Raw genomic sequence first — 13153 nt, 5'->3', positions numbered from 1 at the left:
ATCCAATACATCTAAATATGCTGCCACGCATGTCGTCGAACTCCTTCGCGACTGTGCGTGCTGTGAAAGGGTCAGCAACATTTCGACTTTGCCCCCTGGCAGCCGTCCAAACTTTTGATTTATAACACATCCTTCATAATTCTTAAATGAACCGAGGCAGCAGAAAAGCGGCGGATCAAACGAAACTCCGGAAAAAATAAAAACACACCACCTAAATCACAGAGATGTCCAATTCGCACTGGATTAGTTTTATCACAGGACCACTGTCTGACAAGAAATAGAAGAGGTAATTGGCCGTGTAACTTCTACTTTACAAATTAAGGACATGGTCGATTCGCACGGGATTAAGATCACAGACGATCCAAACAATTACTAGATGTCCCCAGGTAAAACTAATCCCATGCAAATAGGGTTGTAGAAATTTCTCTGAGCTGCCTTATAGGAGGTAAAAGGAGTTCTGTGACTTTGTGACACTATATTCCTGTCTCCTTACTATTGTCTTTACAAAATACAGAAAATAAAGTAAGCAATTTTTTTTTAATTAGTGGAATGTAGCGAATGTATCAACAATAGCTGAAATTGTGAATTTTAATTATATTCTTACTTTCTTTGTGTATTTGTTTTACAGTGACAGTGACTCTCAGTAAGACCTGATACGTCACACTATATTTGTCTAGAGCTCACACAAATCATATTCACACAGAGCCTTCGTTACTCTCAGCCCCTTTCAGACAGCCCATTTGTATTCTGGGCGTGACACCTTGAATCTGCATCCAAATGGGGAATGAAATATTTATGCTGCAAAATGATGGCACTCCTCATTGTCAATTTGCTTGAACATAAAAGTGCATTAGAAGGTAGGGCGCACTCCTGCCCAGGCAAATCAGAACAGAATCTGCCTATAAGGTGTCGTCAGAGAAAGAGAGAGAGGGAGTATCAAGGTAGAGAGTCAAACTCTGGCCGGCCTCCAGCTATAGAGCCCCCAGACACGGCCAACACCCATGAATCTCGCACAAATACGTTCAAATAGCTTTAAATGTCAAAGCACGGGAAGCAAATACCATCATTTAAAAATTATTCAAACATTATATACATTAGCTCTGATATGCGCCTTACTTTGCTGTATCAGCGATAGGCTACACAATGATGTAGATGCAGAATACAGCATGTTTAATCATATATAAATATGTATAACTGAATTATAACACATCTTTAGCTGTTGCCAAATGTTTATGACTGAGCACATGTCTGAATTATTGTTATACCCCCATCAGAGAAAAGACAGTGAATCTAACAGTCACACCCTACTGGGTGAACGAATGGATGGGTCAAATGCAGAGAAATTATTTCTCCATGTGGGATCAATACAGGAAAAAATATTATAATAATAATTCTTATTTACTGTGTCTGTGTCACTTGTGTTTTTCAACTGCCCCGCTCCCTTTAGAAGACCAGCAGCAGGTCTTGAGTCTATTTACGCCAATGGAAGAAATTTGGACCCACAAGCTAAAATAGCCTTTTCAGATTGGTCTGTGTCTTAACAGCACTTTCTGGCAAGATTAGGCATAACACTATGACCACCTTCCTGATATTGTGTAGGTCTCCCTTGTGCCTCCAAAACGGTTGTGACTCATCAGAGAATGGACATGGGCCTTCTGAGGGTGTCCTGTGGTGTCTGGCAACAGAATGGTGTTATTGGGGGGCCATTGGGTCCTATGGGTTGAAGGGAGGGGCATCTGTGGATCATCCCACAGATACTTGATCAGTTTGAGAGCTAGTGAATTTGGAGGCCAGGTCAACACCTTGTTGTTGGTCCTAAGGCGTTTTTGTGTGCATGTCTGTGTCCAGGTTGCACCCTGCCGGCATATTAAATTTGTACTGTATCTAGTGTACAAGTAAGTAGTCCATCAGTGTGGTAACATTAAAAATTCACAAGCTTTGCGCAGCAGTAGGCTGTTAAAGCCTTTTAAATTTTACATTTTTTTTCTCTAAAGAATTCAGTCAGGTAATAAATTGGCTATTAATATTATGTACTGTCACGTTTTATACAAACTGTATAAGACTGAGTGAGCTCGCTCATTTTCTAATGCCATTCTAGCTAACCTATCGACTATGCGTTGTTGTGTTTAAGCATTGTTCGTCACACAGTGCACAACCCAATCTACTTTCATCCATCCACACGATGCATCAATCTGTACATACATTTTACTGTATGTACAGATTGATGCAAATTATATGACCACATTATACAGTTTTGTTAAAAAATATATTTGTATCAATCCAACTGGATGGGACAAATGTGAAACAGTAGTGAAAACCACAGAGAGAGTACCTAATCCTAAACCAGAATTACTACTTTGGACATTGGTAACCAGTTGCTTGACAAAGTAAAGAACTGAGTATTTTCTTTTAAGCCTTAAATCAAATACAATGTAATGCTGTTTCCCAGATATTGTGTTAATCTATCATATGTTGAAATAAGATTTTTACTATAATAAATCATTATTACTATAAAAATCATTTAATATTACAGTCTTTGGGCCATCTGTGGAGGATCACAGTCAAGACATTCATCACCAGCATGTGCATGTGGCATCGCAGAGGCTCTCTACAAATCTGAACACCGCGCTGAAGCCCACATTCCTCACAGTGACGTGTTCCAACGTGGCTGCCGCTCTCCCTGCGCTGCCTTCGGGGAGTGTAACACTGAAATACAGCACCTCTTCATTCAGCAAATCTCTCTGTCTAAAGGGTCAGCAACATCTCTGAAAGACTGTGTTTGTTAACCCTGCTTGTTTGGTGGAAAGAGGCTGGTTTTCAGAGGCCTCAAGACTGAACGCACTGTTGGCCAACCTGTCAACTTTGAGTTATGCCTCCCACTGCGACAAAAATACAAGTTTAAGGTCAAGAGAAGAGCGTTTGTAAGTTGTGTTATTTGGAAGAATATAACCCTTTGGGATATAGGCTGCTGACATTGACACAGTAAGAAAATTGAGAAATAATGCGGGAGATACAGATATGCTGATGGCAAAAAAAAAAAATAAAACATGCTAAACTGAAATAAACAAAGAGCAGATGATCAATAAAAGAAAAATAGTGTCTACAAGCTTTTTTTTATTGATAGGAGCTGCTGTTAACACTGTGGATCTAAACCAACACCCACTTTTGCCTGAGACGTCATGCATTTTTATTTATTTGAAGCACATTGATGCTGCTAGCGTGGTAATATGTGGTTTTGAGAAAAAAAAAAGAAGATTAAATTAGATTTTGGTATGTATTTATTCGCCTTTGCCTGAACAATGCAATTACTTCAGACATTTCAACCAAAAGAGCTAAAAAAAAAAGAAGAAGAAGAAGTCTTTCACGGTGTGGTTATTAAGCCAGACACGAGGCTGCCTTCAAGCGGTATGTTTTTAGAGGCTCGTTTTTCAGCTGTCACCTTCCAGTGGTCCAAAAGATTACCCCAAACAAGTCACAGTGTCCAGGGCTATCTGCCCCACACCAAACACAGAGGTAAAGCACAACCTGTCTCTAGAGAACAACAGCTCATAACTCAAAGATAGTGGTGTCCTTGTCAATAAAATCACACATAAAGAAGATTGGGCTCAAATGAATGTGCTCTCGAGAGGAATATCTTGTCAGGTGAGGCTCGGTGCAGCTCTCTACCTCAGGAATGCGTCTGCGCTCTTCTTCTTCACCCATCCCCCCAGCCCGAACCCTGCCATTGTGAGGGGAAGAATTCTTTTCAAAAAGTCGCTCCTTTCACGGTGAGGGATGTCGGGTGTTGCCCCATTTTTCATTCAAGACTCAATGTAGGATATATACTTGCAGAGTTATTGGAAATTTCTTCGAGAGAAAAGAAGGGGTTTCAATCAGAAAAAAGTCTGCTCTCTATAATGCACATGACCTCACTCATCTGTTATGAGTGAGCTTGACAGTGAAGGATGCTCATATTCAGATGTAGAGATTCATATGTTTAACTAACTGCAATAAGTAACTTTTTCATGTCACATATTATACATTGAATGCTTTAATGAGATCTGGTTTTAGGGGCGTCTGAAACGCTACAGAGATGCTCTGGCCTAATGAAGAATGCGCTTTACTCTAGAGGGCGAGATGAAAACGAGCAAATTACAGCAGAGACTCATCAAATAATGAACACAAGGCCCTTATTAGATGAATATTACATGAAACTCCTTTATTTCATTTGTAAGTTTTTGCTTCCCTTGGAGTCCTCCTCCAAAGCCTTTGAAGTAGATAAGATGTAACGTCTGCTATGTTAATAAGAGATCTAAAATTTGATGATTTAACTAATATTGTTGAACTGTTGATCACAGTGGTTTGGGGAATATTATTTTTTTTTTTATGTGCGCTCCAGTTTCTGCGGTAATAGTCTGCGTCCTTTTTCAAAATCCTTGGTAATGAAGCCGTGGCAGCCACATGGCAGGGTGTGGCAGGTTTTTATGACTGAGAAATGGGTGGTCCTACTCAGGTGCTTGCACATCATTGGTTGCTGCAACCCTCTAAAAACACCAATACCTGAATCAGGTAGAGAAAAAAGTCAGAGGGGAGCATGATAGCAACTCGTCAGTTGTACCTTCAGTCCCTTGTGAAGACAGTTTCGAGCATTTCTGCTGTTTGAACCGTTCGGCATTCACAGAGTCACTGAGGAACTTAAGGAGCAAATGAGGTGAGTAATGCATTTTATGCAGGGAAGGTAAGGTATTCTTCTAATCATACAAAAAAAAAATATAGATCTGTCTGAAGCTACATCATAAACAATAGTTTGTTGCAAAAGGGCTTGTAGAGAATTTATTGTAATGACTAGATCATTTAGAGAAACTGTCTGCTTGTAAATAGAAAGTCTATTAAGATTTAACAGATTCAACAGAGGGCATAGGAGGGTTTGCAGTTGTTCAGAAAAAGCGTGCATGAAAGAGGACTAAAGTACGACTATCAGAAAGCTTCAGGAAGTGAGCAGAGTGCTTCCCCAAGAGCGGGACTCTGAGGGGGACAGATAGCGGGGCTGCCCACTGTGTCTGGTGGCACTGGCGGGCCGGAGGAGGGCCGTGGTGGGGTTGCATCACCGATGACTAAACAGTCATTCAGCTCAGGCCTGTGATAACGTGCCAGAGCGCGGGATTTCATCAGGAAGCCTGAAAGCCTGGAGCCACAGAGCAGGGCAGGCCTGGTCTCGCTCGGGCTCAGACTCAAACTTAAAACTCAAGAAAAGGGAGAGGCCGACATCCAATTCCTGCTGCACCCATCGCCACCCCCTCAACCTCCGAGGCTTTCTCATAAACCAGACAGCCCCAATTGCCTCTACTCTTCACCAGGTTGCGAAAGCTTAACATCGAAAGTAAGGCTTAGGGCTTTCCTTAATGTAACACAATCAGCGCGTTCCTGCAAAAACACGCTGATTGCGGCGCATTACTTCGGGGAAATGAATCATAGGCCGAATAAAAATCTGAGACTGAAGCTGAAGACGCTTGCGCTTTACATTTTGACGCTGTTCTACATTTGTGTCTTTAATTTCAGACATTGATATTCCATGTGTTCTATCCTTCATTCCACCGGAGTCTGTATTTGAGTTTAACCAGATTTCAGTGGTGTGAAGTGTACGAGACATGGGGATACGACTTCACAAGAGCACAGAAGGCGATCAAGCGATAAGTCAAAGAACTAACCCAGTTTGTTCCTGTTCTATACTTCATCATGAATATTTCTAAGTTTCGTAAGTTTTTCTCAAGATGCTTCAATTCATGCTGTATCGTACCGTCTATTGTACTGTATGTATTTTTTGTGTGGCACATGTTACACGTGTATTTTCATCAATACAGACTGCAATGAAAAACTGAGTAATATGAATAAATTTGCTGACCTTGTGCCCGGTGTCTTTTTTATTTTTATTTTTTTTATCTAAAAGTGCAACATCTCAAATCATTACAGAGCCATTATACCACCCACACCCGAGTTTCTGTGGTTCTCAGCCCCAGAGCATGATTTCTTTTTTTTTTTTATTTCATTAGCCAACACGAAGAATTTAAGACTCAGCCCACACAAACAACCTTTACTGTTTGGCAAATGAAGCTTATTAACAATTTAAAACATGCCCTCGGTGTAGCCCACATAATAATGCCATTAAACATGTTTCTCCCTGCCAGAGAATGATGCATCTCCACTTCTACCAGCGCTTCTCTCCAGCAGCGCACATCAAAAGGCACAGACAAACACAATAGTCTGCTGTTTTACTTTTCCATACCTCGATGCTGCTACCGTTTTGGCGTTTGTATAATGCCTATGATACAGATTCCATATGTAGGCTTCGCTTTGTAGTTTTTGTTAAGGTCAAATTCTATACCTGCGGGGGGTTTTCAACCAGAACTGGTCCTGACAGAGCTTTTCAGTTCAACAGAATTTTAAATAAAACACTGCCATGTGAGCATGCTCCTTCGCTGCCAGGGTCTGTTTGGTTCCTGACAATCAATCGCCTTCTGAGACTTTTTTTTTCTTTTACAATGTGAAATAAAAATAATAACACAACACAACAAAGCAACAGATTTCTGGCCCACGGTCACGCATCTAGCAACACTCATATGAATATAAATGCACCCTCTTGTTCTCAATGGCTTGAAAGTGATTTCCCACAATGGCCTCGAAAAGTATTTTAGTCACTTAACACTGTCAGGCTTTTAAGAGCATTATTGCCGCAAGCAACGCGAGTTAATGTGAGACAAAAACACTCAAGTAGAGACAATGTGCAAGCCCAGATAAAATACAGAATGTGATTTGTGGCCTGCTTAATCTGCAACAAATGTGTACACTGCACCTGTATTAACCCGAGATAACTGTCGGAGACAACGCTATAGCAACTCTGTGCAAAACACATCAACTGCTATTTACACAGCAGATATTTAATGGGGCGTACACACTAGCAGCGATGTGGTGACCAAAGACCATGGAAAGTTAATGAAATTCAGCAAGTTGCAGCGATAAAGACCAAAGACCAACGGCGGCGACTGATACAGTTGATTGACATACTGAGTTCCCTAAACATAGTGCAAGGAAACAGCAGTCCCATGACTAAATTCCCCACGCTGATAGCGAGCTTGGAGCTACGAACCCTGCAAACCCAGATGGAGCGGCAGCAAACTGAGCAGTGACAACAAGAAGAGATAGTTCTATCCATTCAATAGCAATATCTTATTTTTCATTCTGCTTGTTTTGCCTGGAAAAATTGGGTTCAAATAATATACAAAAGTGCTACCGGAGTCAGAAAACTCCACTACTGATGGGTGATGACTGGCTCAAGAATCAGAAGGGAAAAAGGCAATCGATGAAACTTTGGATAGCTGAGTCAAAACATTTTGATTAATGAAGAACAAAAGTGTTTGCTACATCTCCCATCAAACAAACCGGGGAAATAATCATAATGCATCCATGGAGACGGGCCAAAAAAGAAAAACAGATGCGTTTTAAAGAAATTCTAGATTTGCACAATTTGAAAATAAACTGACGTGACTGTGCACAGCACGTACCGAGTCTAAACCGCTGACATGAAGGCCTGGGAACTCTACCTATTCTCGGTCTGTCTGCTGCTGAGTTCAACACTCGGAGAGGACACAGGTGAGAGTACAATGTTCGTACGGCGGGTGCAGGTGCAGGTACATCAGCTTCCAGCAACAGCAGGAAAAAAAAAAAAAAACTAACAGTGATTCTAATTTGCTGATTGCCTTGTTCTCTGTTGTGAAATTTGGATTACTCAGTTTCTATTCTCTGCAGCTGAGGAAGGTAATGTGACAGTTTCACGCCATGCAGCCAGCACTTGCTAATTGAAAGCACAAACATGCAAAATGTTGCGTTGTGTCTGCACCACGCTTCATTAAGTGGAATTTACTGTGCACTGTGCGCCTTCACGTAACGTAATTTGCTAGACTGACGTTCTCCCTGAAAGGCGTGCACTGTGTTTATTAGTTCTTATTCTGGCATGCTTAGTGGCAGAGGACATCGGCGACCATCAGTTGGAGCGTTTAGTGGAGCTGCTGACGTCTACGGAGTGCGAGGACCTCCTGCTTGCCCTGTCTCACCCGGAGGAGAGCATCTTTCAGCGGCTTGAGCGCCTCTCAGCTGAAAAAAATCAGCTAGATGTGAAGGCTCGGGCAAAGAGAGACACCTCGTCCGCTGAGGGTTAGTGATTCACCTCACCTGAGACCTGTGGCTCTTAAAGCCACATAAATCACAGGTGTCATATGTTATTTTTTCACTTTTTTTGATACTGTTCATGAGGTGATCCTTTCAATGTAAGTGATGGGGGCAAAGTTTACAAGCATTATAAGGTCTCAAGGGTCAGTGGTTTATTTTTACGGTGTTAAATCTAAATTTACTCTTTGAGTGACAATCCTTCACAGCGCCTCAGAAAGAAACAGTCTGGTAACTCACAAAAGGGAAAGATTTTAATGATAAGACTAATTTTGGAAGAAACCCACTTGATTTCCAACTCCTCAGAGTGCTGATTGCTCATATTAGGAGTGCATTTTTCACAGGAAGACTGGAGATTTTGTTCCCCAACCGTTCAGAGTGGAAACACTTAACAAGAACACTTAAGCCAGAGGGAATGATTACAGTAAAACCCCCTCAATGTGCATATAGACATCTGTGCATTGTTTTAAGACAGACATGGGAAAATATGAACCCAACCTTTGGGAGCGACAAGCCAGACAATGCAAAGACTCGTCAGTGGCAGAAAAAAAAAACATAATAAGGAAGAAATGAAGAAAAGGCCCACCCTGGGACCTGTCTTTTTCTCACGCGTCCAGCTCAGCTTGGAGAGTTCCTGGCAGCGAGCTGACTGTCAGAGACCTGTCTTTCTGAGAGCCATATGTTTTGTGTTTACTAGATAGCGAGGCTCAGTGCCGAGTGGCCCTGACAGACTGGCTGCTGAGGTACGGCGAGGAGACCTACTACGACAGGCTTTCTCGTGCCTTGCAGCACATCGGGAGAACAGACATCGCCATTGGTGAGGAGAAAATGGAGCCAGAAAGAACACAAGCCTCCTGTAGCATTGAATAATTTCCCTTTCAGTAGAATACATTTGTGTGATTGTATTCAAATCAAAATAGCTCACTTTTTTTATGTACAGTGTTTTTGATAGCAGCAATTCCCTGTGAGCAGACATCACATGTCCCTTGACAAAAAAGAAAATTGGAACAAAGTCTCATTTGGGTACATGGCAGTGCATTTTCAAAATTGGTTTATTTCGGTCAAGAAGGCCTCCCCGAGACTTTTAACAACAGTGCATAATTGCTTCATTACTTTGAGATCCATTTTAATTGGAACTTCAAAAGTGGCATATTTTGCACACTGCCAGTCTCTGGCATGTGTTGCAGTCCAGTGTGCACACAACTCCACAGCCGAGTGGCGTTGGATAGAAGGAGGTGTAAATGATCTGACAGAGGACTCAGTGGAGCTGACACCAGCCACAGAACAAACCATCTGCTCCCTTCATCAGCAGCGTGGGAGTCAAAAAAAAGACAAGGAAGGGATGGGAAGAGACGAGTTGTAAGACAAGGGGGGTTGCAGAACGCGGCAATTATCGTACACTTCATTGCAGTTCTGAAGAGATCTACTCGTACGTTTGGAAACTTGATAGGTTCACTTTGTTCTATTCTAAACTGAAAGACAGTAGTTGCTCTTCTGCTAGAATTAATTATGTTCCAGGCAAGAAAACAACTATTACACTCAGACGTACAACCTTTTGTAGGGTGGAATGAAGACGCATTTAGCACTTTAGGTAACAGGGAAATAATGACAGATCTAATCTGTGCTTTTGTTTTCACAGAAGTGGGGAAGAACATCAACCAGGATAAATCCTTGAGCCTGAAACGCTACGTTGAAGATTACCACAAATATGTCAACTCTTTAAATGCTGTGCCGGTGAAATCGGACACAAAGGAGCATGCACACCAGAGGGTCAGAAAAAGACAGGGTATGATCATTTAGACTAAAGCTTGGCAAATCACAGATTAGAAATAGTGATGGAGAACTGAGGCTTAGCATGCGGGACTATGTATGAGCCCAAACATCAATTGATGTCAGGAGGAGATTCTCGGGTAAAACCTCTGGAGACTGTCTGGATGACAAATGATATAATGTTTCGCTGAACCCTGAATCTATTAAGTGTTTAGATGAGATGCTGGATTAGATTTGGTGGCCGTGGGCATGCTTCCAACTCATTACTTCTCAACATCAACACTCTCACTATACGGGGAATATTTCCCAGGACAGTTGGAAATTCAAAAATGTAATTATCACCTGTCCATTTTTTTTTTTTAGTCTCCTGGGTGGTTTATTCAAGTTAAAACTTGAAAAATGCCCCCCAAGTCTTTTGAGATGATAAGTGTGTCTGTCCTGTCTCTGTGTGTGTGTGTGTGTGTTAGCGAAGGATCTGACGTGGCGTGACCTGGATCTGATTGTGGAGCGGGCTCCCGTACCTCTGTACCAGAAGGGGCCGTTGGATGTAGTTCTTCCGCTCCTGTACGGCGTCCTGCTCGGCTTCGGAGGCACCTTGCTCGCGGGCTTGTCTTTGCTCGCCATTATTGCCCACATTTCTCGCGTAACACCGCAGAGCCGTCGCCCAGGGAGTCCAGCAGTTCCAGCAGTGAGGCCGCGGTGTGGCAATGGGATGATCTGAGATGCAGCCTCTGCAAGATTAGGAATTTAAATGAATGAGGAAGCCATAAAAATAAAGTAGGCACCCGAACAAAAAGTCATTTTTCCAGTCGTTTTTGTCCACCGTGATCACTTGAACCACCACACCACTGCTAATTATAACAAATCCGACAAGAAGAATGTCGTTTCTGATAAAATAATTATCCACGCTGTGTACTGCTTGACTGCTAGGCATTCTTTTCTTGCCAGTGGGTAGATGACTAGTTGTGTGACAGATGCGCTGGAACCAAGCCCTCGCACCAAAGGTTGTTCCGGTGTTACTGTGATAGTGATGCCACTTTCCATTTCCCCTCCAAGTGACGGCAATGTGCCCGTCTGGCATCGAAGAACAACTAATTATCCAGCCTGGCGCCCGCTTCCCCCGGAGCCTGCCGATACCTCCACAGGCAATCCAAAAGACTAATAACAATGACAATGCTTGCAGACAATGGACCACTCCTGGTTGTGATGGCAGCTTCTGGTGGGTGACAGAAGCCAAACAGAAAACACACAGCTCAGTTTTTTTTTTTTTTTTTTTTCAAAGGTGTAAAGTAGGCAAGACTCTTAGCAACTGGAAATAACTTGATGTGTGTGACAGAAAATTCTGATTAACTTTGTTGACGAGTGCAAACTTTAATTAAGAAGATTGCTTCCTCACAACGAGGGTTATTTCCTCTGCATCATCCTCTGCCGAGACAAACGGTTTCATAACATAAAAAGGGAGAGAGCACGCTGGTGGCGCTGGAGTACTTTCTGGCTTCTCGCTCCCCGTTTCTTAAACCGTCCCCACTTTCTCCGTCATAATTGAACTAATTACTTCATTATACAGATCTGGCCTAATGTGCTTCAGGAGGCAGGCGGCTTGGATTAACAGTGGCACTAAGCAGCAATTACTGACTATTAGTTCATAAATCAACATTTAAACAAATTACAGCGGCAACCAGAAATGTATGAGCAAAGCTGCAAAAGACCAAAACGGCTCTTTGGAGTTTGTATTACTGAAGCAATGAAGCTAAATTATCAAACAACGAGAGTTTTCCTTCTATATTAGTATCATATTTACTTTTCCCCCCCTAATAATTAAATGCATAAACCCATCCGCACTACTCTTTGACATTGCTTGCATGTAAAATAAATACAGCAATGACATTATGTGACAGTTTGCCTCACTCGCCATGTGTCTTTAGACAACTCTGTGTTTCACCTTCATCACTAAGCTTCCCAGGTGGCACAACAGAACTCTTCACGACTAAACTTCCTCTGTCCTTCAGTTTTCCCCTGCTGGCTGTTAGGATCCTGCAGGTGCTGACTATGACAGGTTCACCTGCTGTGGGCTCAACCGTATTTCTGTAACCAGTCGAGAGGAAAGCCAAGAGTTCTGTATGCCTGAATGACTCACAGAAACAACATGCCACATGGGGCCCGCATCGTGGTTGTGACACTCCTTAGCATAACCAAGGTCCCACCAAGAAGCTTCTCTTGGCGGATAAAGGAAAGCATGGAAGCGCCTCGAGTTTGCTGAGTGCACACTGCATGGCTACAGAAATGCACAGCCTGGCGCGAGATTTTATATTCCGCGAAGCACAGTCTGATCCTGCGATTGTGTTCGGCCTCGTCCTTTAAGATTCCTTTCATTTACAGCAATCTGAAGAATAGGCCACCGTTCATTTCAAGCCATTCTCATGCAAAGGGATGAAGCAATCACAGACGGCATGGATGAATAGGGAGAGAATCTGACATGAAATTGACATTTACAGCCAAGGCGAAGCCAATGTGTGAGGGTACGGTTTCCAGGCATATCTATTCTTATGTAAAATTGAGTTTTTCCTCTTTTTTTTTTTTTATTCCTGTGGTTTCTTTGGATTATTTAAGAGTATGTGGAGCAGCGGCTTATCAAAGTGGATTCTCTGAGGAGGGCACATCTGTCTCTTGTTATTGGCTCAGCTCAGCATAAGGAGTCAAGTGTTTGTCTGGAGCAAAATGTAGATGGCCTGGATGTAATGCGTGCCAAGGGGACGCTCAGACAGAGGGCCCGCGTCCTTGATGTGCTGAGGCTGAGCGTTCTGCACCGGGGGCCTCTGGGGTGTGCTTAGTGTCACTGAAGGCTTTAACTTCCCCCTCCCTCCATTTGCATCTTCATTCATCTGCAGGGCCACTGAGGTGCAGCAGTCCCCACTCAACCATCACTCTCCCTTTGCTCAATATATATGGATCACAGAAAACAAGATCACAACACCAGCTCTTTTAAAGTCATACTTTTTTTTTTTTTTTTTTTTTTTTTTAAAATCGCCCTGGCTCCAGATTTCACAACTTTGTCTTTCATGGCTTCCTTGGGGAAATCTGAGACTTCTTCAAAGTTTCGACTGCTGATCCGAGATTTGATGTGGGTTATAAGATAAAACCACAGTGCCATCCTGTGGCCATGAAGGGTCATTACAGCAAACAA

At 42.5% G+C, this 13153-nt stretch overlaps 1 protein-coding gene across 1 annotated transcript; it reads left to right on the top strand.

The window, feature by feature from the left end:
* Nucleotides 1-7326: 7326 nt before the first annotated feature.
* tmdd1 (transmembrane and death domain 1) lies at nt 7327-10712 on the top strand (the record flags this gene model as incomplete). Its single annotated transcript, XM_084552603.1, is given in 6 exon segments — nt 7327-7626; nt 7996-8191; nt 8901-9016; nt 9839-9985; nt 10437-10684; nt 10686-10712. Coding segments are annotated over 6 exon segments (804 nt in total). The 5' UTR covers nt 7327-7556.
* Nucleotides 10713-13153: the final 2441 nt, after the last annotated feature.

The sequence above is a fragment of the Chelon labrosus genome (genome assembly GCF_963514085.1).
Source record: "Chelon labrosus genome assembly, chromosome: 10".
Taxonomy (NCBI): Eukaryota; Metazoa; Chordata; class Actinopteri; order Mugiliformes; family Mugilidae; genus Chelon; species Chelon labrosus.
The sequence above is the reverse complement of the archived record's forward strand: the minus strand, read 5'-3'. Positions and strand labels throughout refer to the sequence as shown.